The 26,800-nt window shown below is 36.9% G+C and overlaps 1 protein-coding gene across 8 annotated transcripts in view; it reads left to right on the plus strand.

The window, feature by feature from the left end:
* SLC4A10 (solute carrier family 4 member 10) overlaps positions 1 to 26,800 on the plus strand; it is a 150,599-nt gene that overhangs the window by 121,225 nt on the left and 2,574 nt on the right. For 7 of the 8 annotated variants that reach the window (XR_008974120.1, XM_057423655.1, XM_057423653.1 and 4 more), the window contains 10 exons: positions 6,800 to 6,905; positions 9,732 to 9,893; positions 10,140 to 10,253; positions 10,747 to 10,908; positions 13,708 to 13,959; positions 15,233 to 15,301; positions 17,608 to 17,781; positions 18,410 to 18,532; positions 22,093 to 22,160; positions 23,711 to 23,827. Coding sequence is in view for 6 of the 8 variants with exons in the window: in XM_057423655.1 (XP_057279638.1) it covers positions 6,800 to 6,905; positions 9,732 to 9,893; positions 10,140 to 10,253; positions 10,747 to 10,908; positions 13,708 to 13,959; positions 15,233 to 15,301; positions 17,608 to 17,781; positions 18,410 to 18,532; positions 22,093 to 22,160; positions 23,711 to 23,827 (1,347 nt within the window). In the remaining 2 variants the exon portion in view is untranslated. Of the gene's footprint in view, positions 1 to 6,799; positions 6,906 to 9,731; positions 9,894 to 10,139; positions 10,254 to 10,746; positions 10,909 to 13,707; positions 13,960 to 15,232; positions 15,302 to 17,607; positions 17,782 to 18,409; positions 18,533 to 22,092; positions 22,161 to 23,710; positions 23,828 to 24,518; positions 24,558 to 26,800 lie in introns of all 8 variants that reach the window. The other variant, XR_008974121.1, reaches the window with a different exon arrangement.

The following is a 26,800-nucleotide window of genomic DNA, read 5'->3' on the forward strand; positions in this document are numbered from 1 at the left end:
AATTTTAAATATTAGGCTATCACTTAGGATTCACTTAATTTTAAGTATTAGGATTTTTAATTTTAAATATTAGGATATCACTTTTGCTAGGAAAGGAGAACCCTACAACTGGGTGGATTAAAACCAGAGGTTCTCAAAAGGAGAACAAAGTAAGCATTGAATGAATGGAATGGAATGAAAGGAACATGATTTAGATAGCAATCCAGTATTTTAAAAATACAAGCATTTTAAGATAGTTCTCTCAGAATACAGAAGATAGTTATTTCTCAGTGTGAGGTTGCTTAGATCTTGGGACTCCATATACCGTTTGGATTTTATTAATTCTTTTTTTTTTTCAGAGTGATGAATTTGTGTTGTTTTTAATAATTCTTTACCAGAAGTTACTCAATTATTAACAGATTACATTGAATAATTTTAAAGTGATTTCTTGGCATAGTAATATGCATATTGCAATCTGTCTTGGTATTGACATGCACTTAAGCATTAGGAGTAGAAAATCCCACTCTGATGTAATTAAGGAGCCAAGATCATGTCAATCTTGGTATCTTTTGCAGGCTATGGAAACCATTGCTTCTAGAAGGCATTGCAAAGATTTAATTTTGTGCATACTACTGTTTGCACAGGCAAGTTTTAAATCATTCTTTTCTGAATAACTTAATCTAAATACGTTATTATCGGATGCAAATTGTGTTGTTTTATACCCTGTATTCCTTAAGCTGCTGCTGGTGGAATGAGAAGAGTTAGTGATGATAAGCACAGAATTTCTCATTAGGATACCAGGCATGTAATTGAATTCCAGTTGCTGTAAGGATTTCTTTGAACTCAAATATGAGTATAGATTTTCCTTTTCCGTTCCCTTATATTATTTCTGAACCAGCATTGTACTGAATCTCTTCTCCTTGGGTGTATGAATCTTTGAACTTTGGAAACATGGTGAAGCAACATCCTAGAACTGTTTCTCAGTGAAAGGTTTTACATGGATTGTCAATATCACACAGTTACACTGTTCTGCACATCAACGTCTGTGTATGTTAGTTACGTATCATAGTACTGCTAAGAATGCACGGACTGCATACTGCACCAGGTAGCTAATAAAGGCCAACATTTATGAGTGAAAGTCAAGGTTAACAGAGCTCCAGTGTGATTAAAAATCTGTTTTCTGAACTTTCCCCTTGACAGAACAGCAGTCTCCTTCTGATGTGCTATCCAAAGAAATCTGATTCTTTGAGGTTTCCTCACTCTAACATGAGTTTCACCCCCTCAGATTTATCTCTATGTGTGAAATTGTTGTGCTTCTGAGTTCATTGTCTAGGTACTTTTACAGAATTTTCTGTCTTCCTCCTGAACTTCACTAACAAAACTATATATACTTCCAACTTCAGAGAATAGTGTACATGGATGCCTTCTGATGTTCGTGATTGTCAGAAATGGGCTACTTAATGACTCAGTGGTCTAATTCAGGATGGCAGATCTCATGAATAAATGAAGAAAAAATCTTGTCTTGCCATGACAGCTGTACTTTGAAAGGGTTTTTTGATACTGAGAATAGAATTTAACTGACAAGTCCATTTCCCATCAGTATTAATTATTTTGCTTCCAGTCTCTTCTCCACTGAGACTTTGATCGTCGCTATGAATTCTGACATGAGAAGGAATATGGTAAATTTAATGCTAGGGATATACAGGTTTGGGTTTTTTTTTGTTTTTTTTGTAGGTAAGGGATAACAGAGAAAAGTCATCCTCAGTGATATCGTTGTTTCCTTTCCATAGCAGTAGTTGGACAAATAGAAGGACTCTGTGAGTGTCCATAATTCACATGAAGATGATGTATTTGGAGACAATTGAAGCATGCATAGCATTCTGCTATTGATGTACTTTCCTTCAACCCTATAAAGGCAGTTATAAGAATACTTATGCATATATTCTTATACCTTGAAACAAAATTAGTGATGCTGCCTTCCATTTCATACCATCTTATTATTCTGTCTGTTATGTAATCAGTGCATAGAACACTTGTAGAGCATACCCTGTGTCCTTTGGCACACATTGTGGCAAATATGTGCTTTGGTATTCAGCAAGACATTGTTTAAACAAGCACGTTTTGTACGTTGTCATACTTGCCTGTTGTTTTTTTTTTTTTTTTTAATAAGATAAATATTCATATTGAGCAAATCTCATTCTCTACCTTAAGTGAGCCAGAAAGAGATTTTGCTCTTCTAGGGAGGCTAAATGGTATGTTAGCTAATGATGAAGAAGCTGCAGTTGCATCTTTTAATAGATCTGATCCTTAGTTAGTATAAATAGGTGTGGCTTGAAGTATGTACATGCTGGAAAAATAGGAGCTCCAAAGCAGTGCCTTATGAATTGAATAAAAATCAATAGTAAGTGCCTTCTGGTCTTGAAAACAGCACATTGAAAAATAGCAAGAGCCTAAGGATGAATGGCCATGGGGCTTTTGGAGAAGCTGCGCCATTTACGTGTGTTTTATTTACTCACAAAACCAATGTACAAGGTTCTTGTTCAAAACTCTTTTACTGGCTGTAATGGCAGCAGAATGGACTAGCACCATGCTGCATGTTTAAGGTCTGTATGGGGAGGAGAGTGCACGTGACAGGTTGAAGAGAGAAAATGGCGAAGAACATGCCTGAAGAACTAGGAGTAAGATGTGGAAATCTGAGGGATTCCCCCAGCAGACTCAGGTTAAATTCAGTTGAACAAATAGGTATAGGGAATAAGTTTCTTCTTTTATAGTAAACAGAAAGTTGCAGTCAGGTTGAAAGTGTTTTTATTGCAGAACCTTTCACCTGACTAGCTGTGCAACAGTGATGTTTATCTTTTATTGCTAATCTATGAAGGAGGAGGGAAATACTCACTGGCTTTACATCTAAAAGGTTCCTATTTTACTAACCCATATTCCCTTTCCCATTTAATGGTTGGACTTGGTGATCTTAAAGGTCTTCTCCAACCTAGTTGATTCTACGATTCTGTGATTGTCCATAGAAAGAAGGATCATACCGTCTTTTTAGTGCCATTAAGGACAGCAATATCTGTTCCTTTTGCAGAACAAAGAACACTGCTGGTTGTGTGAGATGTCCCAAAGTTGTTCTTATCAGATCCTAGCTCTGTTCTTTGAAAACAGGACAAGTTGTAGGAGATGGTGCACACTGTATGATAGCTGCCTCAAGTTAATGAAATTTATCAAATTAAGACTTATGAAACAAAAGCAAAAAGAGCTAGGAAAAACTTGGGGAGGTCGAAAGGACTAAGAAGGGAAGGGGTGTGCCATCAGTGACCTGTACTGCCTACATTGTTACAGTTGGATTGGTGCTGAAGATTTAGCTCCAGTCATCATCCTCCTGTAAAAGGGAGAGTGGTACAGACTCTATATCGTACCAGATTGTCAGCCAGTCCTGAAGTGTATTGTTTCTAATCTACCTTTGTACCCCATCTTGATTTGCCAGAGACTTCTTGAGCATCTTGGAAGATGTAATGGCAATAAAGACTCCTTGCTGTAGTTACTTTTCTAGCTAGCAGGTTCAGGCCATTATTTTTCTTACCTTCTCCTTTTGTCAGTTCTGATCTTGTGGCATTTCTCCTGCAGTTTCCTGAAGTATGTCTTGTGTGAATTGGTTCATACCTCAGATTTATAAGTTACTTTGTAATAGGCTGTATTAGATATTTAAACACCCTAGAACAAATCAAGCTCCACTGATTTCTGCCTGGTTACAGAATATGGACATTTAAAATGCAGTAGAGAGTGACCTGTGTCTGGGTAACTAGTGCCATTTTACATTTCAGCCTTCATCCGCTTGAAAGCAAAAGCGTGAATCACCATAGACTCTTTCACATATGTGCCAGCTGATCATAGATGTCACAGATACCATGGGGTATGTAGGTGCCCATGTTCAGATATCTGAATTGCTCCCAGGAGATCAGAATGTCTTGCAGCAGCCAAGAATGTAAAGATGCAAAAAGAATTGTTCTGTCATCAGTGTGATAAAATGAGTGTATTGCGAGATTGGCAGCAGAGACTTTTTTTCACTCTAGAATAGTTGGTACTGTATTTGGAGCTGAATATGTTGCTTAGAAAATATACTTACAGGTATATATATACTCATTGATAATAGCATAAACTCCACATGTATCTTGTAGTGGGCAAGTGCTCGGCACTTTTAAACAACTTTACAAGAACTCAAGAGCATTTGAACCTCCAAGAGGCAATCTGTTTTTTTCTTTCCAGCCTTCTGAGTAATATTTTGTCAAGTAAGTAGAAAGATGTGTTAGTGGTTAACAGTTCAGCCTAGCTTACCTTTTCTCCTGAGAGCTGACCTCTCAGAGTAAAAAATGACAATGAAAGAGAATCAAAGTTTTAAAAGATTAAAGTAGAAAGTTTATTTCACTAATGTTAGTTTCTCCTTACAGGTCAGTTGTGTTGGGAAATAGCCATCATTAAAGCAGTTACATCTGTTATGAAATGTCACATTTTGGTAGATAATCTTTTACGTTCTGGCACCATATGGTACCTCCAATTGTGCTGGTTTTGGGCTTGATAGGGAATTTCTTACTGTCTCACTTTTCTGTAAAGTTAAACGTTTAGTGTGATGCTAGAAGACAGTTATACCATGGTGCTATCTCACATCAAAAGGTCAGTATTGCCAAAGGATGCATAATATTGAAAACTATGTAATTTTTATATATATATATTTTTGTGTATATGTTTAAAACCACTGAGGTCATTGTTTGAATTATCTTCTCAGTAGAAGGCAGGATCTGATTTTTACAGTTAGGGCCTAATTCTGTGCTTGGGTGTGGGTGATTTTGGCTTGCATGATTGGAGTTTGCACAAGTCACTTATTGCTGATGAGCAATCTGCCATTGGTAAGCCTGCGAAATTTGTTAAAGGCTAGACTGGAATGCTGTGAAGGAGGAAAGTGGTATTGATACAGAAATAAACAGGGTGATGATCTCATTTGAAGGTAAATTACTTGAGCTGTGTTAAGCTATAGCTTCAATTGTCAGGTTTCTGACTAAGGTAATAGAAAATTTGACTCCTTTAACATTTAAATGTAGCTTTGCAATTTGCAGTAAGTGTAGCTGTACCATGTAGTCTTGGTGACATGCACAGTCTTCCCTTCTAGTGAGAAAGTGACTGTGATTGAACAGCCCACGTCACCTTGGCCTACTGTAATCAAACCCCAATGGGCCATCGCCTAGCATCTGGCCAGTCTGCGAACAGCGATGGACGTCAGGGGGCAGGGAGCTCCTGTGCTCACAGGAAACAGTAGTAACCTGAAACAGCCACCTCTGTATTGTTGCATGAACCTCAAATACTCCCTTGCAATGACATAGACATACTGTTGACTTTTTTACGTTAACTGTAGCTCACTAGTTGTGACGTGCTTCATTTGACCCATTCTGTAATATTTTAAACTATGCATTGAGCACACATCCGTTCTGCACCTGGGGCCTGATCCAAAACATTAAATACATTTGAAAGATCAGTCCTCTTTAAGGACTTTTGGCTCAGGCCCGCTGTTTCTGTGAATGCTGTTGCTTCATTTTAGTTTATTTTTTTAATTGCTTTTTGCTGATGGGCTGTAAGGGTTTGTTCTTTCTTTTGTAAATAGCTGCATTTAAAACAAAAGCAAGGAGCTGCACAAAGACAACCTGCATCTCTCTCTATGTATATAACAAATGCAGCTGTTGTCACATGTATAGTATTGTAATCAAAATACAGTGGCACTATTCTGTACTCATAATGTAGATGGTAGAATTCCTTACATCAAAAATACTACAAATCAGATGAGAATTGTCCTTTTGTGGAAATATAAACAGCCATGTAGAAAATAGATGGCACGGGTAAGTGAATAAACTGATAGCCTTCTAGAACTGGAATGCAAATACATGCTTACTGGATCTCCGCTTCATAGTCAGATGTTGTCCTGTCCCCAGCTATTCCTGAAGACTTTATCAGAGAGTACAGAGTTTATTTACAGCCATCATAAGCACATTAAAATGCTGGCAGGATAGATAGTACTATAAATTTTTAAAGTGGTATTAAAGAGAACTGCAAAACACACTTGACATGTTGGAACCTATTGAGTATCCTGCATATTTTAAAGGCTTTGTTAAGCAAAAAACTTCCCACAGTTGCTTCAGAGGCTTTAAAGACTTAATTTTGATTTCAGATTGCCTATTTGCAGTATTGTCCTCCCACGCTGCCTCATCACGTTGTGTATGCTAAAATACGCAATATAGAATGAAAAGCTGTGGGGGAAGAAAAAACAATGGACACAGAAGTTCACAGCACCTTTGGTGCTGGTGATCTTGCAGAGATGGTTGACTGGGCAGTTTGACAGTTTTGCATGCAAAGGTGCTCTGCTAAAGAGAAAGAGGATACGGACAGTTTGCCTTTGAGAAATATATCCCATGTAGTAGAGGAGTGTTAGGTATAAGGGGGTGGAACAGGACTGGCACTTTCTCAGTATTACAAACTGTGCCTGGAGGTATCAATAGAACAGGAGGAAAATATGTAGAAAAACTTGCTGTGGACAGTGGTTTAAATATGTCACGTTACGTACTATATATGCATTTGCACCTCACGGCAAATTATACTCTAGTAATAGCACAGCTACTGAGCTACAAACTGCTTCAAAGCATGCGTTTCCTGAATTCTTTTGAACTAAAATTATCTGGCAAAGCAGAGCACAATTTCAATATGTCATAAAGTTGATAATTTGGATTAAGAGCTGATAGATTTTTTTTATTACTAAGGAAAAAATGTTACTTTGTCTTTTCAGATGCAATTGTGTGGAACCAGAACATCCTAGCAATAAAACCTTACGATACTGGCAGGACTACAATATATCTGCATCTGATGTGCCATGGGGGAACCTAACTGTGTCAGTAAGTGAAATATTGAGACTTCATAATTAAAGGCATAAGCGTAAATAATTTTGTCTCTCCTACAGCAGCAAATATATTGAAAAAAAAACCCCAAACTTTTTCTGATCATATTTGTTCAATTAAAACATAAAATATATTTAATTAAACAAAGATTAACAGTTTGTAGCTTGACCTCATTGTAACCATTTTGCAGCCCTTGATGGTACACATTAGAGCAAGTATTGTGCATTTTGTGCCCTGCTTTGGAAACTTCTTGACACACTAGCACAAGAGTTTGACTAGGGTTAAGTCTAAACATGTCAAATGACAATGGATTTGTCCTAAATTCTGCCAGATGACAAAACCAAAGCCCCTTTGAGTAGAAATATTCAGATGCATTTACTTCCTCTAAAACATTCTTACAGCGGGATGGGCTATAAAGGAGAGTAGGAGAAGAAATTTTGTCACGATTTCTGTTAAGTGAACAAATTTATCTCTTAAATAGACCTTAAGTATTAGCTGTGTCAGTTGTGTCATGTTTTTTTTTTTTGTGGGGAATAGCCAAGCTACAGACAGTTTGGGGGGCTTGCATGGATATGCAGCCTGTTTCAAAATGGTGCATTCTAGGTTTGAAAGATTTATTACTTCAGGTTTGCCTTCCTTAAAGCAATATATGCAACTTGATTAAAGTACTGCATTGATTCTTTCCCTCACAGATACATTATTTCATTACACACACAGCCAAAGGGAATTGAGTGCAAAAGACACCAAATTGAAGTCTTCTTGCAAAAATATATCTGCATTAACCTCATTGTAGGCATAACCAAATGAAACACTTAAAAGCCAGTCCGGTGGACTGTCTCCATCACGTGCTTTTTTTTTTTCTTGCAAAGGTAGGAATGCAGAACTGGTGTCCTCCAATCAGGAGTTAAGCGAGAGGAGCCTTCTGTGGCTGCCCTGTGTTGATAGCAAGGACTGCTCCTCAACTCTGTTGGTGTGGCAACAGCAGAGAGGAAGTTGAGAACTGCTGGCCTGAGAGATTCCAGCAGTCCAGAATGAATATTCTCAAAATTGCAGCACACTCTAAGAGCATCTGTGCAGGGGCAGACTCCTCCTCTCACTTTCTCAGATCTCTGACAGTGTTTTTCAGAGTACATTTGCATCTGAGGAAATCTAAAATAACAGATTTTGTTTTAACTATAAATGTAAAAGACCGGCTGCATTATATAAAACCCTGTAAAACTTCTGTAAAAGCTTATTACTGAAACTTCAGTTTACACGTGTAGCAGTATAACTGACTAGCTTTTCCCATGAGTCCCTATGGTTGTTAAAGAAAGAACTGAAGTTTTTCGCACTTTCGTGTATTTATTTCTTGTAAGCATCATCAGGAAACTTCAATTCTCCTGTTCTGGAGAATTGCAGTTAAAGATTAGACCTACTTGTCTGTAAATATTTGGTCAGTTTTCCCCCATTGTCTTTTTTACTACTCATTTCTTCCTCTTGTGTCAGATTTAAGTTTCAGGCTTTTGAAGATACAGATTGGCACTCTCTCTTAAAAAGAACAGTAGCATCAACAGCTTTTTTTTTCCCTCTGTAGGACAAAATGAGTGCGGGCAGTCCTTATTCCGATGGTTGCAAAATCCTCTCATTTCTGTGCTGTGCCAGCATCAGGGTCTAGCTCAGGCCAGGACAAGTTTTCTATTTGATGTCCCAGAATCTTGAGAATTTCTTCTGGATTTCCTGAAAAATGTTTCCCCACCTGAAGCCTTTATTTCATCAATCAGAAGTGCATCATGTTTATCCCAGGTTTATTGCTATACCAGTATAAAAAGTTTTGCACTCCTTTGTTTCACAGTCATCAAATCTATTAACTGTTGTTTTCAAGCCAGCCTTTGTTCAAAGCCCAGGTTTCTCATAACATGTCAAGCCACAGTATTGTGACATGAGTATGATGAGCCAATGACCTAGTTTATTTGTCACTAAAAGATCCTTATCTGGCAGGAGATTGCTGCCTGGAATCTCTAGTTCTGGCTGCTGCATTTCTTTTTGCTTAATAATAGGTATGGAAGGATTTGGGAAGGATTGCAAATCCAGAGCTTGTAGCTCACATTTTTAGAGCCACTCTTAATTCTTCTGCTTGTTAACTTGGAGCAGGTATGATTTTAGACAACTAAGGATGGTATTGGAGTTTTTGTAGACATGTTCTCTACTGTACCTGTGTATTTGATAGTATATTGGATAGAATGAATCTTACACATTTTGGGTTTTGCTGCATTTTATCAGAATGCTGCTTTTAAAGAAAACGATAATTTGTGGAATGTGCTGCCCCCGTGTGGTATTAAATGGATTGGTCGTCTTGTAGCCTAATACTGTACATTCTAAAAACCTTTTTCTTTAATTGCTTGGCCTGTGAAGTTAAAACTAAAAATCAGTTCTTGAGAATGCACCAAGAACAGCCTCCCTCTTGGTAGCTTTTGAGCTTTGCTTTCCTTTCTTAGAAAGAATTGTAGAAGTGCAAATCTGTCCTTGCAAACAGCAAATAAATTTGTGTGTCTGAAATAAATCTGGTTTTACATTATTATATTTGGTTTTTAATGACATTATGATATGTCTTAGTGAGTTCATCATTTAATACTGGTTAAAAAAAGAGATTCTTTTGAGGGTTTGAGAGTTTTCCATGCAGAGTAGATACAAGCATTAGGAGTTTTAATTTTTAAAACGATAAATATCTAAAATAATATTCCTAGTAATAAAATCTGCCTGCAATTTAGGTGTGTAATAGGAAAGAAACTATCAGTGTAAGCATGGGTGTTTTTCAGAACAATGCTACTTTGCTCTCTCTGATAGGAATGTAAAAAGTTTCATGGAGAGTTTGTTGGACGAGCCTGTGGACATCATGGCCCTTATGTTCCAGATGTCCTCTTCTGGTCTGTCATCTTATTCTTTTCTACAGTAACGCTGTCATCCACACTGAAGCAGTTCAAAACTAGCCGATACTTCCCAACAAAGGTGTGTGCCATTTTTTTGGATTCAAAAGTTGTTGTTAGTCGTGTGTAAGCATTAATTCCATATGCATTGCAAATTCAGTTAACTGCTGGTGAAGTGGACACCACATCTTTTACTGTTAGAAATTGTATCAGAATAAGCGTGGTTTTAGCTGTAAGCACAAAATAGCTTAAGGTAATGAAGAAAAAGAAATCCTAAATCACATATGAATGTTTTAGTTAAAATTGCTGTTTCTCTCAATAACCGTAGGTACGATCTGTTGTCAGCGATTTTGCTGTTTTTCTCACTATTTTGTCCATGGTTTTAATTGACTATGCCATTGGGATTCCATCACCAAAACTTCAAGTTCCGAATGCTTTTAAGGTAATTGATAAACGATAAAAGAATTGTTATGTTGACAAAGTACTGGGCTATAGTGGGTTTATTCGTTTTTTTTTTTATCATCAGGGAGTAGTGATACTATTCTGAATTTTTCATGTTCACCAAGTACTACACAACCTTTCTGTTTAGAGGCCCACGTAAGTGAGTGTCTCCCATCAGGCCCTTTCGTGCTTCCTGGTGTCTTCTATGTGAGGACCAACATGGCTCAAATTACCCAAATTGTAAACTGCTGTAATGTTCTAGATCTCCTTCCAAATTCTGGGCTTATTGTGTCAAAACCAACCAAATCTGTTTTGACTTTATTGTATAACTTCTTTGTTTGGTATCATAGAAAGTTTAGCATTTTTCTGTGCTCTTACATAGATTGATTTTAAAGGAAGTCATATCCTAATAATGTTCTTGTGTGTATTCTTGTGAAGTTTGAATGCAAATAATTCTGAGAGTTCTGACTGGTCATGCATGACTGTTTTTATAGCCCACCAGAGATGATCGTGGCTGGTTTATTACTCCTTTGGGGCCTAATCCTTGGTGGACAGTGATAGCTGCTGTAATTCCAGCCCTACTTTGCACTATCCTTATCTTTATGGACCAGCAGATCACAGCTGTCATTATCAATAGAAAAGAACACAAACTGAAGGTATTCAGTCAAAAGTTGTATCTTTGCTGTTGTTTTCTGCTCCAGGTTATGTAATGTGCCTTCATCTACTTGAATATGCTGGTTTATTTATGCTATATAGTACCTTTTTAAATTGTGCTTTTTCTCTGTTGGTGCATGTAGTACCTGTGCCCTGTGTCAGTGATTTGCTGCCTTACAGAAGTCCCTATGAATGTAACTTAGAACAGAGATTCTCAATCAAGAAAGTGCTATCCTTTATGCTTTAATAGAGTAGGATACCCGTTCACCTAGATTGAAAGAATCTGGAAGTTAATAATTTCCTTATGTGCCATAATATTAATTGCCTTTTCAGGTATTGACTTGTTCCACTGGATTGTATTTTGAAAAACTATTCAGGGGTTATGTTGTGATATAAAATTATCTCCTCTCCTCTCTTTGTCCTTCTCTGTGTTTCTACCAGTCCAATTTCTTCTATGCCCTTCCTATGTTAAAAAAGGGAGAATAATAAAAGTGAGCTTTAGAGGCACAATGGGTTCTTAAAGCATAGGACAACTTCCTGCTCTGTTCTCTAACACTTTAGTTGCCTACAGATGGAGAGAGAAAAAGGGACATCACCCCTCTGAAAAACTGTTGGGCAAAATCTAGCAGCAGGTTTCTGTACATGTATATGCAGTGAGCTTAGGCTTTTTTTGACATACTTTTAATAAGGAGCAATCCAATCCCAAGTTGCTTTAAGCAAATGCATTTGCAACCTTCACTTTGCACTGCCTCTTCTTGGATGATTGTGACATTTGATATGTTCTTTTTTTGCCCTCTTTGTCAGCCTGGCTCTTCATGTCAATCCATAGCATTGCATGTGGTTAACTTGACAGATGCAGGAATTTGCTGCCAAGCTTTGGAATGCGTTTTTTCAGCACTGGCATCTGGGAGTCAGATGGTCCTCCTGGCTGCCCCCTTGTCTTGCTGCGTTTTAGTTTTGCTGGGGTCTGGTGTAGCATCACCTGTTGCTATGCTTCCTTTTCTTCCCATATGTCAGGTTCCTCAGATCATGTATGAATGTGAGGAAATGCTCTCGGATTCTGTATGCATTAGCAGATACATTCCTCATAAATGTGTCAGAAGGTAAAAAAAGGTGTCTCTGTTAGGATTTAGAATTAAACTCTTTCTTTGAGTGCATTGTGCATGTAACTAATATCTGCGTTTGACACATCACAGCGTTTGTCAGGATGTGTCATGGAGATAAGACTCAAAAGCACTTTCGGGAGTGAGGGAAGGTTGCTGGAGTTGATTCTTTTCGTTTTCTTTACATGAATTCCCCTTTTTAAGTAATGTAAGCAAATAAGATGGCATTTTCATTTTGATATGTGGCTTACATTTTCATAAACCCAGACGCTTCCCATTTTAGAAGTAAAAGTTGTCTTCAGAAAGAAATGATTTGTTTGCTTCCAACTCGTTTTCCCCTCTTTTTTTATACTTCCCATAGCAAATTCTGAATAGTGCACATTTCAGCTTTTGGCAGTCTCTGTAGCAAACCCTTCCAAGTTTAGTTTAGTTACTTTTTTTATGTCAAAAGGCATTTGCATGGGTTTACAGGCAGAATTATGGTTCAACATGCTCACATTGTTTGCATGAACATCCCTGTTTCATCAGACCATGACACTGGATTTGTTGCCATATTGTGAAATTAAGTGGAGATAACTACCTACCTGACTTTTTAAAGGAAGATAGCTTGAGTGCCTGCTTGCAGCTGTGTGGGTCCTGGATACTTCCTAAAATTGAAAAGAAATATCCCTCTCAGCTATGGTAACAGGTATCTGTACAACCAGGCTTGATGCATATCATTGGTCATTTTCAAGCGCAGGTTGTACTTGCAGGTTTATAAATGTATCTTAAGATTTTACCAAAGGGTTTTATCCCCTACTATAAAAGCAAAGCAACATCATCCTGTTGGTAAATTTATAGAGTATTTGACTACTACAGAGATGATCCAAACCCAAAGGTTTTGTGCTGACTTCTCATGTGAATTTTTGATACAACTTGTAAGTATTGAATAGAGAAACTAGTAAAACAGTGCCTGAGGATGAATATTGATTTGTTGTTTAATGTATAGCTTAATTATAGTTTAATTTCTTTTAATTTATAGCTATCTGCTCTTAGAGAAGATGAAAGTGCATTAGTGCTTACCATGCTATACATGTGCTATACATGTGCTTACCATGCTATACAAGTTCTATACATGTGCTTACCATGTATAAAAACTTTAAAAGAATTTCTGTGGTTTTATGGCTCTTTATAGAATAAACTGACTTTGCAAACATTAACTAAAGAATTTTTGTGTAGAAAAGAATCAAAATACATATTGTTTTGAGCTCCTATGTAATGAGGGATGGAGTTTCTAGTAAGATTAGTGCAGTGACAAGTTGGCAGTGTGGCTGAATGTTCTGCTTACTGTTATCCACAAAAGAGATTGAGTTAAAACAGAAAATATATATCTTTTCCATTGTCTTCCTAGTATCTCTTTTATACGCAGGAAAGGTATTTGGTACCCATTGTAAAGTGGAGTTATAATATATGCCCTTAACTTGTAACTGGAATGAGTCTAATAACATAAAGCATTTCTTGTGAGCTAGCAGTAATTCCTCTTCGATAACCAGTTTGCCATCACTACTGCCCCAACCTGGATAACACGTAAAGCTATTTTTTGCTACAAGTCACAAATCTTTTAATTGTCTCTAACTGTTCATTAGGAATGCCAGCGAGGAGTGTTCTCCTCTATTCAGATACCATTTTATATCTTCTTGTCATTACTTTTCTTAACAGAAAGGATGTGGATACCATCTCGACCTACTCATGGTGGCAGTCATGCTTGGAGTGTGCTCTATTATGGGATTGCCGTGGTTTGTTGCAGCTACTGTCCTCTCTATTTCCCATGTGAATAGCTTAAAACTGGAATCAGAGTGCTCTGCTCCAGGGGAGCAGCCAAAATTTCTTGGAATCCGTGAGCAAAGAGTCACAGGGCTCATGATTTTTATCCTTATGGGCTCATCTGTCTTTTTGACAAGTATCCTGAAGGTAATTTGGGGAAGTAAGGAAAAGCTAAAGAATACTGCACTGCACTGAACATTTCACTGACATTACTGTATTCTTTAATGAGTGTCCTCTCCAGGCATGTTACTCACAAGTGCATGTTACACAATGATAATCTAAAGTGAATTCTAATTTTGCATAATAAAATGGTCAGGGTCATCTAACATTCTTAAAACAAAAACCTTATAATGAAAATCTGGCTTGACTGAAGTCAAAAGGAATTCTGCCATTGACCTGCACTATATAGAGATTCGCCCTTTTTTTATACTTTGGGCCCATGGCAAATTGTCATGAAATGGTTTTGCCTAAATTGTACCAAGAAGTAAATTTATTTAGAAAATTTAAAAACATTTTGTGATTTCTAGATAATTTCAAAATATTTTCACAGTTGCAAGAGAAGTTTTGTGGCTCCTTTCTTGGAAACAAACATGGAAATCTGCTCATGCTGCCTGCATACACAACACAGCTCACCAGTGTCCTGAAACTGGGTGTCTACTTATATGTCTATGTAATGGCAGCTATATTCATAATACTGTTTTTTAAGAATTATCTGGCCACTGGCTTCAGTAAGGCCAGACTTTAGCCTTGCATGCTGTCACAGTGAAGGCAATAAGCCCTTAGAACTTGTACTTCTCAGTAGTATTTTACTAAGTATATCATAAATCTTCACTTTGAAAACACATGAAACATGCATTTGATGTATTTAGTATTTAAAACAGATACTTATCTGTGGAAATATTCCTTTACCTACACACTCTGCACTAGGAGGCTGAACATTTAAAACAGCCTTTTACAAAACCATTCCTTAAGTAATTTACCCATATTTAAATGCTTGCAGTACAGAGCATTTCTTTTAGCAGTATGAAGTATTTTGTGTATGTCTTGAAGATTTTTCTGAGGATTATAGTTTTACTTTTTATTCAGATACTCTCCTGAGCAGTCTTTTAAGTAAGGAATTTATCTATCAAACCCTTTATTTTTTTCACAGAGTTCTGTTAATTTTTCTAATAGTGAATAAAGTATTTTGTAATAACTGGCTATGAAGGGAAAACAAAACTATAGAGCCAGATTCTTCTTTTGCTTTATGCTGAGAAACATTATTAATTTGTAATTGAGTGACTCTGAATTTACAACTTGTCTGATTAATGCAGGCATATGGCACTTTGAATTTCAACTGTTTAGAATGTCTTTCTAGAAGCATTTCAAATTGATAAATGGTATTTAATATGCTCTTCCTTTTCTCTGCTTGTTTGTGCAGTTTATTCCTATGCCGGTACTTTATGGAGTATTTCTTTACATGGGTGCTTCATCTCTAAAGGGAATTCAGGTAAAATGGATTTATGAAGAGTGTGTTACTGATGATGCTTTCTATAAAGTGTGTAGTTATTGCATTATTTTATTATCTTTTGGGTATCCTCTTAAAGGAATATTGCCAACCTTAAATTCTTGAAAGTGGCTCACTTACAAAAGAAAGTGGATTCTCTCTAAATAGAGTATTCCCTTTAGGCAATGTGCTCCAATTTTTTATTTCTTAGGTGCTGATTTTTCTGTTCTCCTTTGTTATCAAGGGTATTTGGCTGAGCCTAAAAACTGATATCTATCAGGGGTTCTTACCTCTCCCCTGCCTCCCTGTTCACTCTTGCCTGCTGCCTTTTCAGTTTCCAGGGTGGTGTCTTTGTAGTGGTACACTTGATCTTGAACTTTGCCTTTAGGAGGCTTTTGGCTGAGTTGCCCTCAAACTAACACAGCTAACATTTTGAAGGTATTTCCTGTGCAAATAAAGGGCATGGGCAGGAAAATGGAACTGTTGCAAGTTCCATGGTAAGTGGAACTCTTGCAAGTTCTGTACTACTTAATTTCTGGCTTCAGGGATGAAGGACAAGTCTAGTGGAAGGGCAGCATTCCTGCGGTGGCCTTAAGGAGTCCCTGACCAAAACCAGGCACTCCAGCATTCAGGTCAGGTTTGGTCATGGTATCCTGTGTACCATTTCTCCTGGATGACTGCAGTGTTAAATGGCATGGTTGTCAAATCTTTTAGCCTGACACACTCAAATTTTCAATTGTGTTTTTGTTGAAAGTTGAGGAAGTGTACATTTTCCAAGACAATGGAGAAAGAACAATCACATGATGGAAACATGAATTGTACTGTACAAGAGGCTGTCAAATACAAAGAGCAAACAAAATGCCCGATTGTTTCTTTCATTATATTTAAATTCTTTGCTGAGAGTTAAAAATGTCTTGCCTTTTTTAACCTATTATTTGTAGGCAAAGCTGGGAACATCTCTTAGTTTTTGGTTAGTGTTTTTCTGTTCAGGGACTTTTATAACTTTTCCTAGCTCTTGCCGTTTGATATAAAACTCCTTGATATTCTAAGGAGTGTAGTTTGGTTTTTACTAAGGTTTAGATAATTTAAGCTTAATGTGGTTCAGCTGTTTCTCAGAACAAGGGTATGAGAAAGTACTCCATTGAGGAGTCGTTTTAAGGCATGCTAAAATCTGGCTGCCTTTACTTGGAAAAGTGATAGCATCCCCCTTCCTTCCTCTCTCCCCCAAGCTGGGACAAGGAGTGGAGATTTGATAAGATGTATTTTGTGGGAGGATGTGCTTTTTGCCGTTTCTGTGAAAAAGAAATCTGCTCAAATCTGGCCAAATTATCTGCCTTTAAAAAAAACGCATTTTGCACATGCTCAGTAAAAATTCCTGAAGCCTGAAATTTCTGAAGGCTGTTTGAATATAGCATAGCTCATCCATGCAAGGAGAAATGGTGCATTACTATCTTCACTGTGCCATAGCACGTGACACAAAATCTTGGATCAGTGCGGAACCAAATAGGTCTGAAAAACAATAACCTCTCATGTACATTCCTAACAGCATGACAGTCGGCTGTCTGGCATTCCTTTGGTTGGTTGGTTTGTTTGGGTATTTTTGTTTTGTTCCTGGTTTTATGAACAAAGTATAACAGGGAACAGCCTGGGATAAAGTGTCTGCTGAAGTACACACAGGAGCTAGAAGACTGAAGAGATCCCTCCAGGATCAGCTTTTTGTGTGCTAAAGAAAACAGAGCTTAGTTGTTGAAAATACAGAGTTTAGAATGTATTAGAAAGATGGTGTAATAGTGGGTTTGCCCAGCAGGATCAATGAGCTTCCATTCAGTTTGAATCATAATTGATTCATGTCTACTCTGAAGTCTGGCTTTGCCTAACTTTAAGAATTCTTGACTTGAAATCTTAGCGGTATTATTTTAAAGTAACTGTTTTCTTTATGTATAACATATTATATAGTTATGAGCAGGATGTTTCTTGGCATATGACTATGCAGTGTAATTCAGTGGAATCCAGTATCTAAGCACATAGAAAGATGTAAGGAAGCAAATGTGTATTAAAATTGAAAGGAACTTAAGAAGTATGACTGACTAAATTCTTACTCTTTCGGCTCAGCTGAAAAGAAGATGAGTCCTTTACTACTATATACTTTGGACTAGTATAGATTCATGACTCATGTGCTCCTAAACTTCCGCACAGTTTTTGCCTTTAGTATGAGCCAGAAATGAAGGATATTCAGTCAGTGTGTGAATGTCAGCATAGGTGATCCTACAGCTCATTTAGATGCAAACTTTAAAAACTTTATCTTTCAGCTTTTTGACAGGATAAAGTTGTTCTGGATGCCTGCAAAGCACCAGCCAGATTTTATTTATCTGAGGCATGTTCCTCTTAGAAAGGTCCATCTCTTCACCATAATTCAGCTGAGTTGTCTTGTGCTTCTGTGGATTATAAAGGTTTCAAGAGCTGCCATTGTCTTTCCTATGATGGTATGAAATGTCTTTTAATTCTTCTAAAAATGACTTTTATTTTACTTGTGGATATTTATTATTGAAGAAAAACATTAATTGTGGGCAGATAATTACAAAATTGCTTCGACTCAGTGTTCAAGAACAGTTCATGCTGTATTAAGGAAACATTTTACACATCACCTCTTGTTTGAGTCTGGGTTGCACTCTGTTAATGTGTGGAGATAGCCCAAGTGTGTATTCTCTTAGGGAGAATTCTCTTGGAAAAAAAAAGAAAGATATTTTTATTCAAGCTGTAGTGCTTAATCCTTTTACAAAAGGAACATTCACCCATTAAGGACGTTGTTCATTCACTGAGGAACTTTACTGATAGTTCTGTGTCTTGCTTGCAATAAAAATCTGTTCTGCTGCTTAATAGATCTGATTATCTCACTAATTCAAAACAAGAGGTATCTCTGACCTCAGTGATTGTTAAATGTTTCAAGTCAGACTTCCTCTGAACAAAGGACGACCAGCTGTTGGCCTGTCCAAATTAAAGGGTGAAATTCTACCTGTAAACTATGGTCACTTTTGAAAGTAATTCTCTACAAGCATATTTGTCAGTTTTACTTGCTTAATTTCTTAATAGTTTGAATTAATATCTTTACAGGTCCTAGCTTTGGTGTTTGTCAGAAAACTCATGGATTTCTTTTTTACTAAGCGGGAGCTCAGCTGGTTAGATGATTTGATGCCTGAGAGCAAGAAAAAGAAACTGGAAGATGCTGAGAAAGAGGTGAGTCATGGTTTCAGGGTTTTTTTTTTGGTGTTTCCCCTTCATTAAAAAGAAATTTCGGGAAAATTCTGTAAATAAGGCATATTCCATGCAGCAGGCAGACTTGTTAATATTATCCAAAGTGTAATATCGTGCTATTTTACAGAAGTCCTTTTAAGGTTGCAAATCTAATTAGAATAGGTCTAATCCCACTTAGGTGGGGATGTCTAATAGGTGTAGATTCTTATGCTACCATACTATCATATAAGATAGTATCTACAGTGTTCCTGGGGATTGCGTCTGAGATCTGCTCAGATGAAGTGCAGGGGTGAACTTGTAGGAAAGTCCTCAGGTGCCTGAGGCACTGCTGACTGTTTCAGATCTGTACTCCTTGTCTTCTTTCAAAGAATATGCATTTAAAATCATTTCTTATAAACTTGATACAGGACAGATTCTTACAGATTTCTACTGAGAAATTTCCTGTGTTTTGACAGTGAAACACTGATTTTTCTGACTGTAGCCTTCTAACCAGTTTTTCATCAGTTTGATGGTATTTTCATCTAGTTGCTGCTTTGTGCAGCTTGTTTGAATATCTCATGAAACTGTGGGAATACTAAGTAACTTTATTTGCAAAGGATGGAGGTCTTCATCCTTTGTCCCTGGTTATCAGCCACCTGTTCAGTGTCAACGGTTAGAGAACATCAGTATCGGGCCCAAATAAATGAGGGTCCAATCACTAAGTGCAGGAGCAGTAGGTAGAATACGTTGGTGCTAGGCTATTTTAAATGGGAGTCGTGTATTCTGCATCAGCACTTTTAAATGGTAGCATGGTGTGAGGCTGAGGTGGCAGTGGGAAGTGAAGGTGTAGATAATGGCATGTGGTGTTGGCAGGCTGTGGTCACTTCTAGGTGGGACTGCTCTGGGGACAGTTGTGCACATGACCTCTAAGTTTCCCTAAAGACCTGTGAGACTTGATCTTTTGGTGGTACAGTGATACCGCAAAAACTAGACAATGTGAATGGCTAGATCAGCAATTTATCCTTAGGGATACCCTGAGATATGATCCAAGACTAGTGAATTGGTGTGTGTAAAGCTTCCCACTGGTAAGTCTATTTGCAGAAATAGGACATGAACTAATAATTTGAACAAGTAACTCTGAAAACTAGATTTCTCTGCCTCTAGGATTCTTCTGTGACCTTTGATAATTCACTGCCTTATCTTTAAGCTGGAGAACAATAACTTTGCTTTTCTTGACACATTAAACTTTCTAGTTTCATAGAGTACGTTTTGGGGTAAACGTTTTACCAAGGTGATAAACATCATGATGACTATTTACTATTTAGTATGTGCCTGTAAAACTACCATCTGCAATTAAAATATGTGAGTCATTGTGTTCCCCCTTGAATTGAAGAGAGTTGTTTCATCACAGTATCTGTTGTCATCACAATTCAGAGTAACCAGAAGTAACCTAGGTAGTAGCTCTTTTCTTGTGGCTCTAGTTACTGGAACTATTTCCTTGTTATCCTTACGTTTTGGTTATATGTCACTTTTCTTCCCATGCTTGATAGGATGGCATCAGAAAACAAACCTGGGGAAATATACTGGTGTTACTTTATTTCATTCACTGTCTATTTTGAGAGGTTATTTTTACATATTTTGGCATTTCTAAATATTTGGAGCTATTATTAAAACTGTTCAACTGTCAAAAACTTAGGAAGCTGTGAAGCCTGGAAATGACAAAATTAACTAGTAATAAAACTTCTGACATGTAGCCTAAGGAATTAATTGGAGAGTTGCTATCACACGGCTTTTAAAAATAGAAGTATTCTACCCACAAGAATATTCAGAAATATAGTTGACAAGATCTGAAACTTATTTGATTGGATCCTCATTTCATCACTTAAGTTGTTTTTGTATTTTTAGGCCATGTTTTTTCAAGGCTTTAGATTTATAGTGGAAATTATACATGCCTTCTCCTCACAGACCTCCTTTGGAAGCCACTTTGATGTTAACCAATTAAGTCTTTTCAAGCTAGGAATGAACAAAGTGGCTTCTCCCATTTGGAGAAAAAGAACGTTGTGATTTATAAAATAGCTGTAGTAGTAAAACATAGAAGGGAAAAATAATCTGTGCATAGAGGACTTAAATTCTACTATTTTGGATAACTGGCTCTTCCAGCTAATACCAACTTTTCAGTGTGTGTGATGCATGTGGGGTTTCGGGTGGTCTGCCAGGAAATGGTAAGCTCTCTTTTTCGGAGACCCTACTCACGCTTTCAGACAGGCACCAGGGTAAACTGTTACAAAGCCCTATAAAGGGAAAAAACGATGTGGAGGTCTCTGGGCGTCTTGTTATGCTCATAGTGCGTACATACACATACACAATGCAACAGTTTAGGGCAGGATTTGACCATTACATTCATGTGAAGGCTCTTGGCTGTGGTTTCCCTGACCTAACAGAGGTGTGAACCTTGAGAATCCTCCTGTGGAGCTTTGTGCTGATGTCAGAGAGACAGACTCTTTTCCTGTGTTCTTGCAGGCAGGACGTTTTGGGGAACCACTTTATTATCTTGACTTCTTTTTAGCTGTAGGACTGTGACCCTGACAGTAGAGAAAGTCAGGTACTATCCAGGCAACTCTATCAAAAGAAACTACAGATCAATATAGATCACACCTCAAAATAAATTAAGCTAACCATTGCTAATATAAAGTAGAACACAAAGGTATGGACAAAAGAATAAAAAAACAGACCATTTAGGGTGGTGTGATGCATCAAAAGTAAGAAATAGACTGGGATTTTTCAGAGACACAGACTGCTATTTGCCTTAGGAGACCTTAGGGTAACTTTGTGTTAAAATATTACAGAGAAAGCCACTCTGAGATCGTGTTTCTATAAACTGTCATTAATGCAGAGGTTACTATCACCAGATATTTCAAATCTTTATTAAGAACTTTCTGAAAACTGAAAATGAGAGTAAGTCCTTATGGGCTGGCCATGTGTATTATTACTAGCTATAACATGGGTGCTCGTGGGTGTTGAGGGGTGTTGCTTTGTTCTCCTCCTAAGACAGATTTTCTAAATTTGTAATTATTTCACAAAAGGATTGTTGGTAGAGGGGTCTTAATTTCCTGTTACTCAGAGAAGTTTCCTACCTTCCTATGAAAACTGATTTTGGTGTCTTGTTTCACTACCTTTCACTGCAATAAAACTTCATCAATATTAAAACTGTGTGTGCAGCCTTAATTTTGACTTGCCTGTTTTTTTGCATGTTAGCATTACAATGCATGTATCCTGTTATGCATGGTATTTAAAATTTGCCATACTGTTGCTCATTTAGTGTTGCTAAGTTTTCTCTTTCTTGTTACAAAAGTGTCTCCTCTATTTGGCATTGGAAAATAACATTAGGTGAAGACACATACTTTAAAATAGAAGAGGTTTTAAATGTCAAGTATGTACATTAAGAAAGTTGAAAAGTATGTTATTTTAAGAAGTTCAGATAAATACTTAAACGGAAAGAGGATTAAAGTACATAAATTTCACAGCATCGTATCGTGTCTCATATCTAAATTTTTTCCTTTTAGGAAGAGCAAAGTATGCTAGCAATGGAAGAGGAAGGAACTGTTCAATTACCACTGGAAGGACATTACAGGTAAAATATACCTTTCCTCTTTTAGGTGAGTTACAATTAAACAAATCAAATAAACATGCCACAATATTTATTCTTAATGCTTACTAAATGTTAGGGTGTTTGGTAGTAGAGTACAGTTGGGTGAACTGAACCATATACTGCAGCATTCAACAATCTCAACCCTTTTCTAGTCTTTCCACATGATCTCATGGTCCCTAAGAAAATACCACATTGGGTGAAGTTTTCCCTTGGGCAGGACTGCAGGATCAGGCCATTCATAACGAGCTTTCTGACATGCATGGCAGGGAAAGAAGATGTAGAGGAGGTCAAACCATTCACTCTGATGCTAGCAGGGAGCCAGGAAAGGTTTTGAACACACCCCAGAAAAGCTAGGTTCTTACAGTATTACATTATAAAACATTCTAATTAAGACTCTATCCATTTGAGATAATAAATGAATCAAGATCTGTCCAGGGTAGATAAAGCATAATGCGGGGTTGACACAAGTTAAAAACCACGAGCACCCATGTTATAGCTAGTAATAATACACATGGCCAGCCCATAAGGACTTACTCTCATTTTCAGTTTTCAGAAAGTTCTTAATAAAGATTTGAAATATCTGGTGATAGTAACCTCTGCATTAATGACAGTTTATAGAAACACGATCTCAGAGTGGCTTTCTCTGTAATATTTTAACACAAAGTTACCCTAAGGTCTCCTAAGGCAAATAGCAGTCTGTGTCTCTGAAAAATCCCAGTCTATTTCTTACTTTTGATGCATCACACCACCCTAAATGGTCTGTTTTTTTATTCTTTTGTCCATACCTTTGTGTTCTACTTTATATTAGCAATGGTTAGCTTAATTTATTTTGAGGTGTGATCTATATTGATCTGTAGTTTCTTTTGATAGAGTTGCCTGGATAGTACCTGACTTTCTCTACTGTCAGGGTCACAGTCCTACAGCTAAAAAGAAGTCAAGATACCGGTTAATAAAGTGGTTCCCCAAAACACTATGCAAACAAGTTTACTGAGGGCTTACTGAATGTCCATATATATATAAGTCAAGACAAGTAGGCCCTCTAAACATTTGAGACTATTATTCTTAAGTGTATAAATATGTATTTGGAGCAGTCAAGATTTTTGATTGCTTTTAAAATTGTTTTAAAAGCAGATGGAGTTTCAGAGCATAAGTACTTTGTGAACTGTTATAGGAGCTCTTAGGATTCTTGTTTAATCCATCTATACCACTGGCATGCTGAGATATCTTGGGCAATATTTAATTTCACAGTTCCTCATTTTTCTCTGTTAGTTGGAAGTTACACAACGTATTTTATTGACATTACTGTGATTAATTGCTGTTGGAGGAAGAAAATACTAAAAAGTGCGAAGGTGTTTTAAGATTTAAGAGAATATTTAAGTCATTGTTCAGGATTTTTTAAGTTAAACATAATTTCTTAACTTACATTGCGCTTACTGTCATCACTATCAATTTTCAAGGACTTTTATAGTTTATAAGTAACAAAGACTGATTGCTCATTCTTTTATTGTGTATTTATTTTTATTCTTGCCTAGAGATGACCCATCTGTGATAAACATTTCGGATGAAATGGCAAAAACTGCTGTGTGGAAGACATTGTTGATATCCTCAGAGAATGCAAAAGATAAGGAGTCAAGCTTTCCTTCTAAAAGGTTTTAACATTTTTATACTTCATTGTACTTTATGTATTGGTGTCAAACCAATATCAGAATATTGTGAATACTGTGCTAGGGATTAGAAAGATTTCTAGCATCTTGCAGTTTTATTTCTTGAGGTTTCTTTTTATTTACATCCAGTCATAATATTCTGAGCTCACAAACCCACAAATGCACTATTTATTTAAAAAAAAACACCCCAGACCACAAGTATTTGCATGCTACTTAGTTATGCTACAGTGAAAAATGAAGTTGAGCATGAGTGATGCTTGTGTGACGGATCACCAGCCTACACCTGGATATTGCACAACAGCTGTTGTGTGTTCTGCTTGCTTTTGTTCTTTCCCCTTGAAAAATAAGTGGTCATCACTGCCCTGGAAATATTTATATGAAGGACCCAGTACTCTGAATGCAATTGACTAATATTTGCAGTGAAAATACTTTCAAGATTGCATTACTTCCTTTCATTTCTTTTGCCTTCTTGCCTTGTACTCAAAACAGTTAAATACGTTTAAATTTTAGTCGAGACAAATGTAAAATGAAGCACTGATGTTCTGTCTGTGCTATAGTTATTATGTGAATAATAGTAAGCGCAAGCACAGTAGGATCCTAAGATAAATTTTCCTCTTCATAGATTTTAAATTTATCTGTTTCTACTTAATTGTTTCATATCACATTTTGTCATAAGCTCCCCTTCCTAATTACTCTAGAAGCTGATTCCCCAAAGGTAAGACCCTATCTCCCAATCTTTTCCTTGATTGTATCTTTGAATTCAAACTTCAGCTAGGAACGCAAATGACTTGACTTTCTGTAGTTTTTGGGGACAGAGAATGAAAAATTTTGAATAGGAATGTAAAATATACTCATTAAAGTCCTTAATATTACAATCTAAAATTTATTTTGTATTAAAAATAGAAGCTGTAGATGTAGTATATTTAAATATTAAATGGAATTTATTCTTAGAACTCTTAATCAAATATTTCAAAATATAAAGTTATATTCTGCCCGTTTCTATATCTAGTTTTCAAAACAAGCACCATGTTTGAAACAGCTTCTCACTGATCTGTGGTGAAAACATGCAGTAAGAGAAAAAATCCTGTAGGAAAATAAATTGTTTAAAATGTTATTAACCCAAAATGGCATGCTGCCTTTCAGTGTTGTTCCTACCCGTAAATAGCATAAACAAAATGATCAGCTGATGACCAGATAAATCATTTCAGACACCCATGGAGCAGCTGATTAATGTGATCATTTTAATGCTGTTTCACTGACAGCCAAAATAGCACTGTAGTTCTGATTTGCTTTCCAGTCTCAGCTGAAAAGACCATGTCACAGTGAAATCCATGTGGTGCATGGGAGAAGAATGTACAGTAGGGTCTTCTTACATTATATGCCTCTCTGTCCAGGCTGTGAAAGCCTGGAGAAAGAGAAGAAACTGATGTGGTATATTCGCAGCCACTGGGTATGCAGCAGTTCTGTTTTTCTCTAGTGCATATTGCTTTCTTTGATGGTGTAATAGATTACGTAAACATGTACTGGTTTTAGCTGAAATTTTCAAAGATCCTTTGAGCAAAGAGCATCTACCTAAGACTGTGGCTGAGACAGTATTGGCAAAAAAAATTTGGCCTTTCCACTGCAGTAAAATAGTAACTAATTTTCTAATGAGCTCATTTTCAATCTTTTATCTTTGGTTGTGAAAACAAAGACTCAGGTGGAAAGGAACAGTTTGATGATTTTAGGTATGAGTGTCCTGTTGTAAAGGAACAACCTCTTAAAGAATCTGAAACCTGCTTTTTCACGTGCTCTAGCTTGTCTCAGATTCCCAGACAAAAGTAGATTCAAAGAACTTTAAACCTCTGATAGGCAAAACCGTAACACATTAATCTTAAATCTTACTAGAGACAGAGCTAAAGAAACATTATATTCCTAAATGAATGTATCGCTACATGAAGATATATTTCAATCCTAGGTTAAGTACTGAGAAAAAGAAAGCTTGGAATGGTGGCAGTTGTAAGGATAATTTTTGCAAATGATCAAACTGACCAATATTACATTACACAATTCCCTTCAGTGAAAGGGTATCTTACCATAGGTGCAAAAAAATTGTGTTGTTTTCTGACTAATTTTGCTGATGCCTTTTGAAGTTCAGCTACAGCACTGTTTAATACTCTTTTTCCTCTTGTCAGGTCTGCTTTCTTATACTAATATCCCAACATACTACTAAATGGGGACAATTAAATTATGATTCTGTACTATGCTTTTATGTAAGGCACTGATCAGTTAACAACATAGGGTGATTTCTGGAATTTGTAAAATCTGGAAATTCTTGGTACTAATTAAATATTCAGTTGACAAAGCTAATGAAAGACTGGCCAATAATAAACTAAGATCATCTTCAAAGAGATTTCAAGCACGAAGGGTCTACACAGATGACTTCTCAGCCTGATGCATGGATAATACCTATCATACCATCTGTGTAGCAGTACAGTTGTGTGACAGTTACATCCCAGACTCACAGCAGCATTTGTCAGTTTTAATCAGCTGTTGTTTAACCATAGTTTACAATTTTCCAAACTTAATTTTTCACTGTTATAACTCCTAGGGCCCTACAGGTCTCTCCTTTTGAGCATGTCTTGGTAAAACTGAACACCTAGGCACCTATCTGAAACATAGCCCTCTTTGGTACATACAATTAACTATTCCTCTGTCTTTGCTTATAATATTAAGCCCTTCAGACAGCAGTGTCAAAATACATGCAGAAGATTTGACCATGTATAGAAGGAAGGGTACTGGAGAAATCTATCACTTTGTAGACTGTGTGAGTCCCCTTCCCTACCTGAAGATAGAGATGATACAAAAGATGCAGGATGCAAATCCCTCTTCCCAAACCTTCCATCTCAGGCTTGATAGACTACTCCCTTGGTAGGGAGGAGTAGAGTGCCAAGTCTCTTACAGATCCAGCAGTAATCT

The sequence above is a fragment of the Pezoporus wallicus genome, unplaced genomic scaffold (assembly GCF_028554395.1).
Source record: "Pezoporus wallicus isolate ANWC-B61680 ecotype Strahan unplaced genomic scaffold, APGP_CSIRO_Pwel_v1 contig_1181, whole genome shotgun sequence".
NCBI lineage: Eukaryota > Metazoa > Chordata > Aves > Psittaciformes > Psittacidae > Pezoporus > Pezoporus wallicus.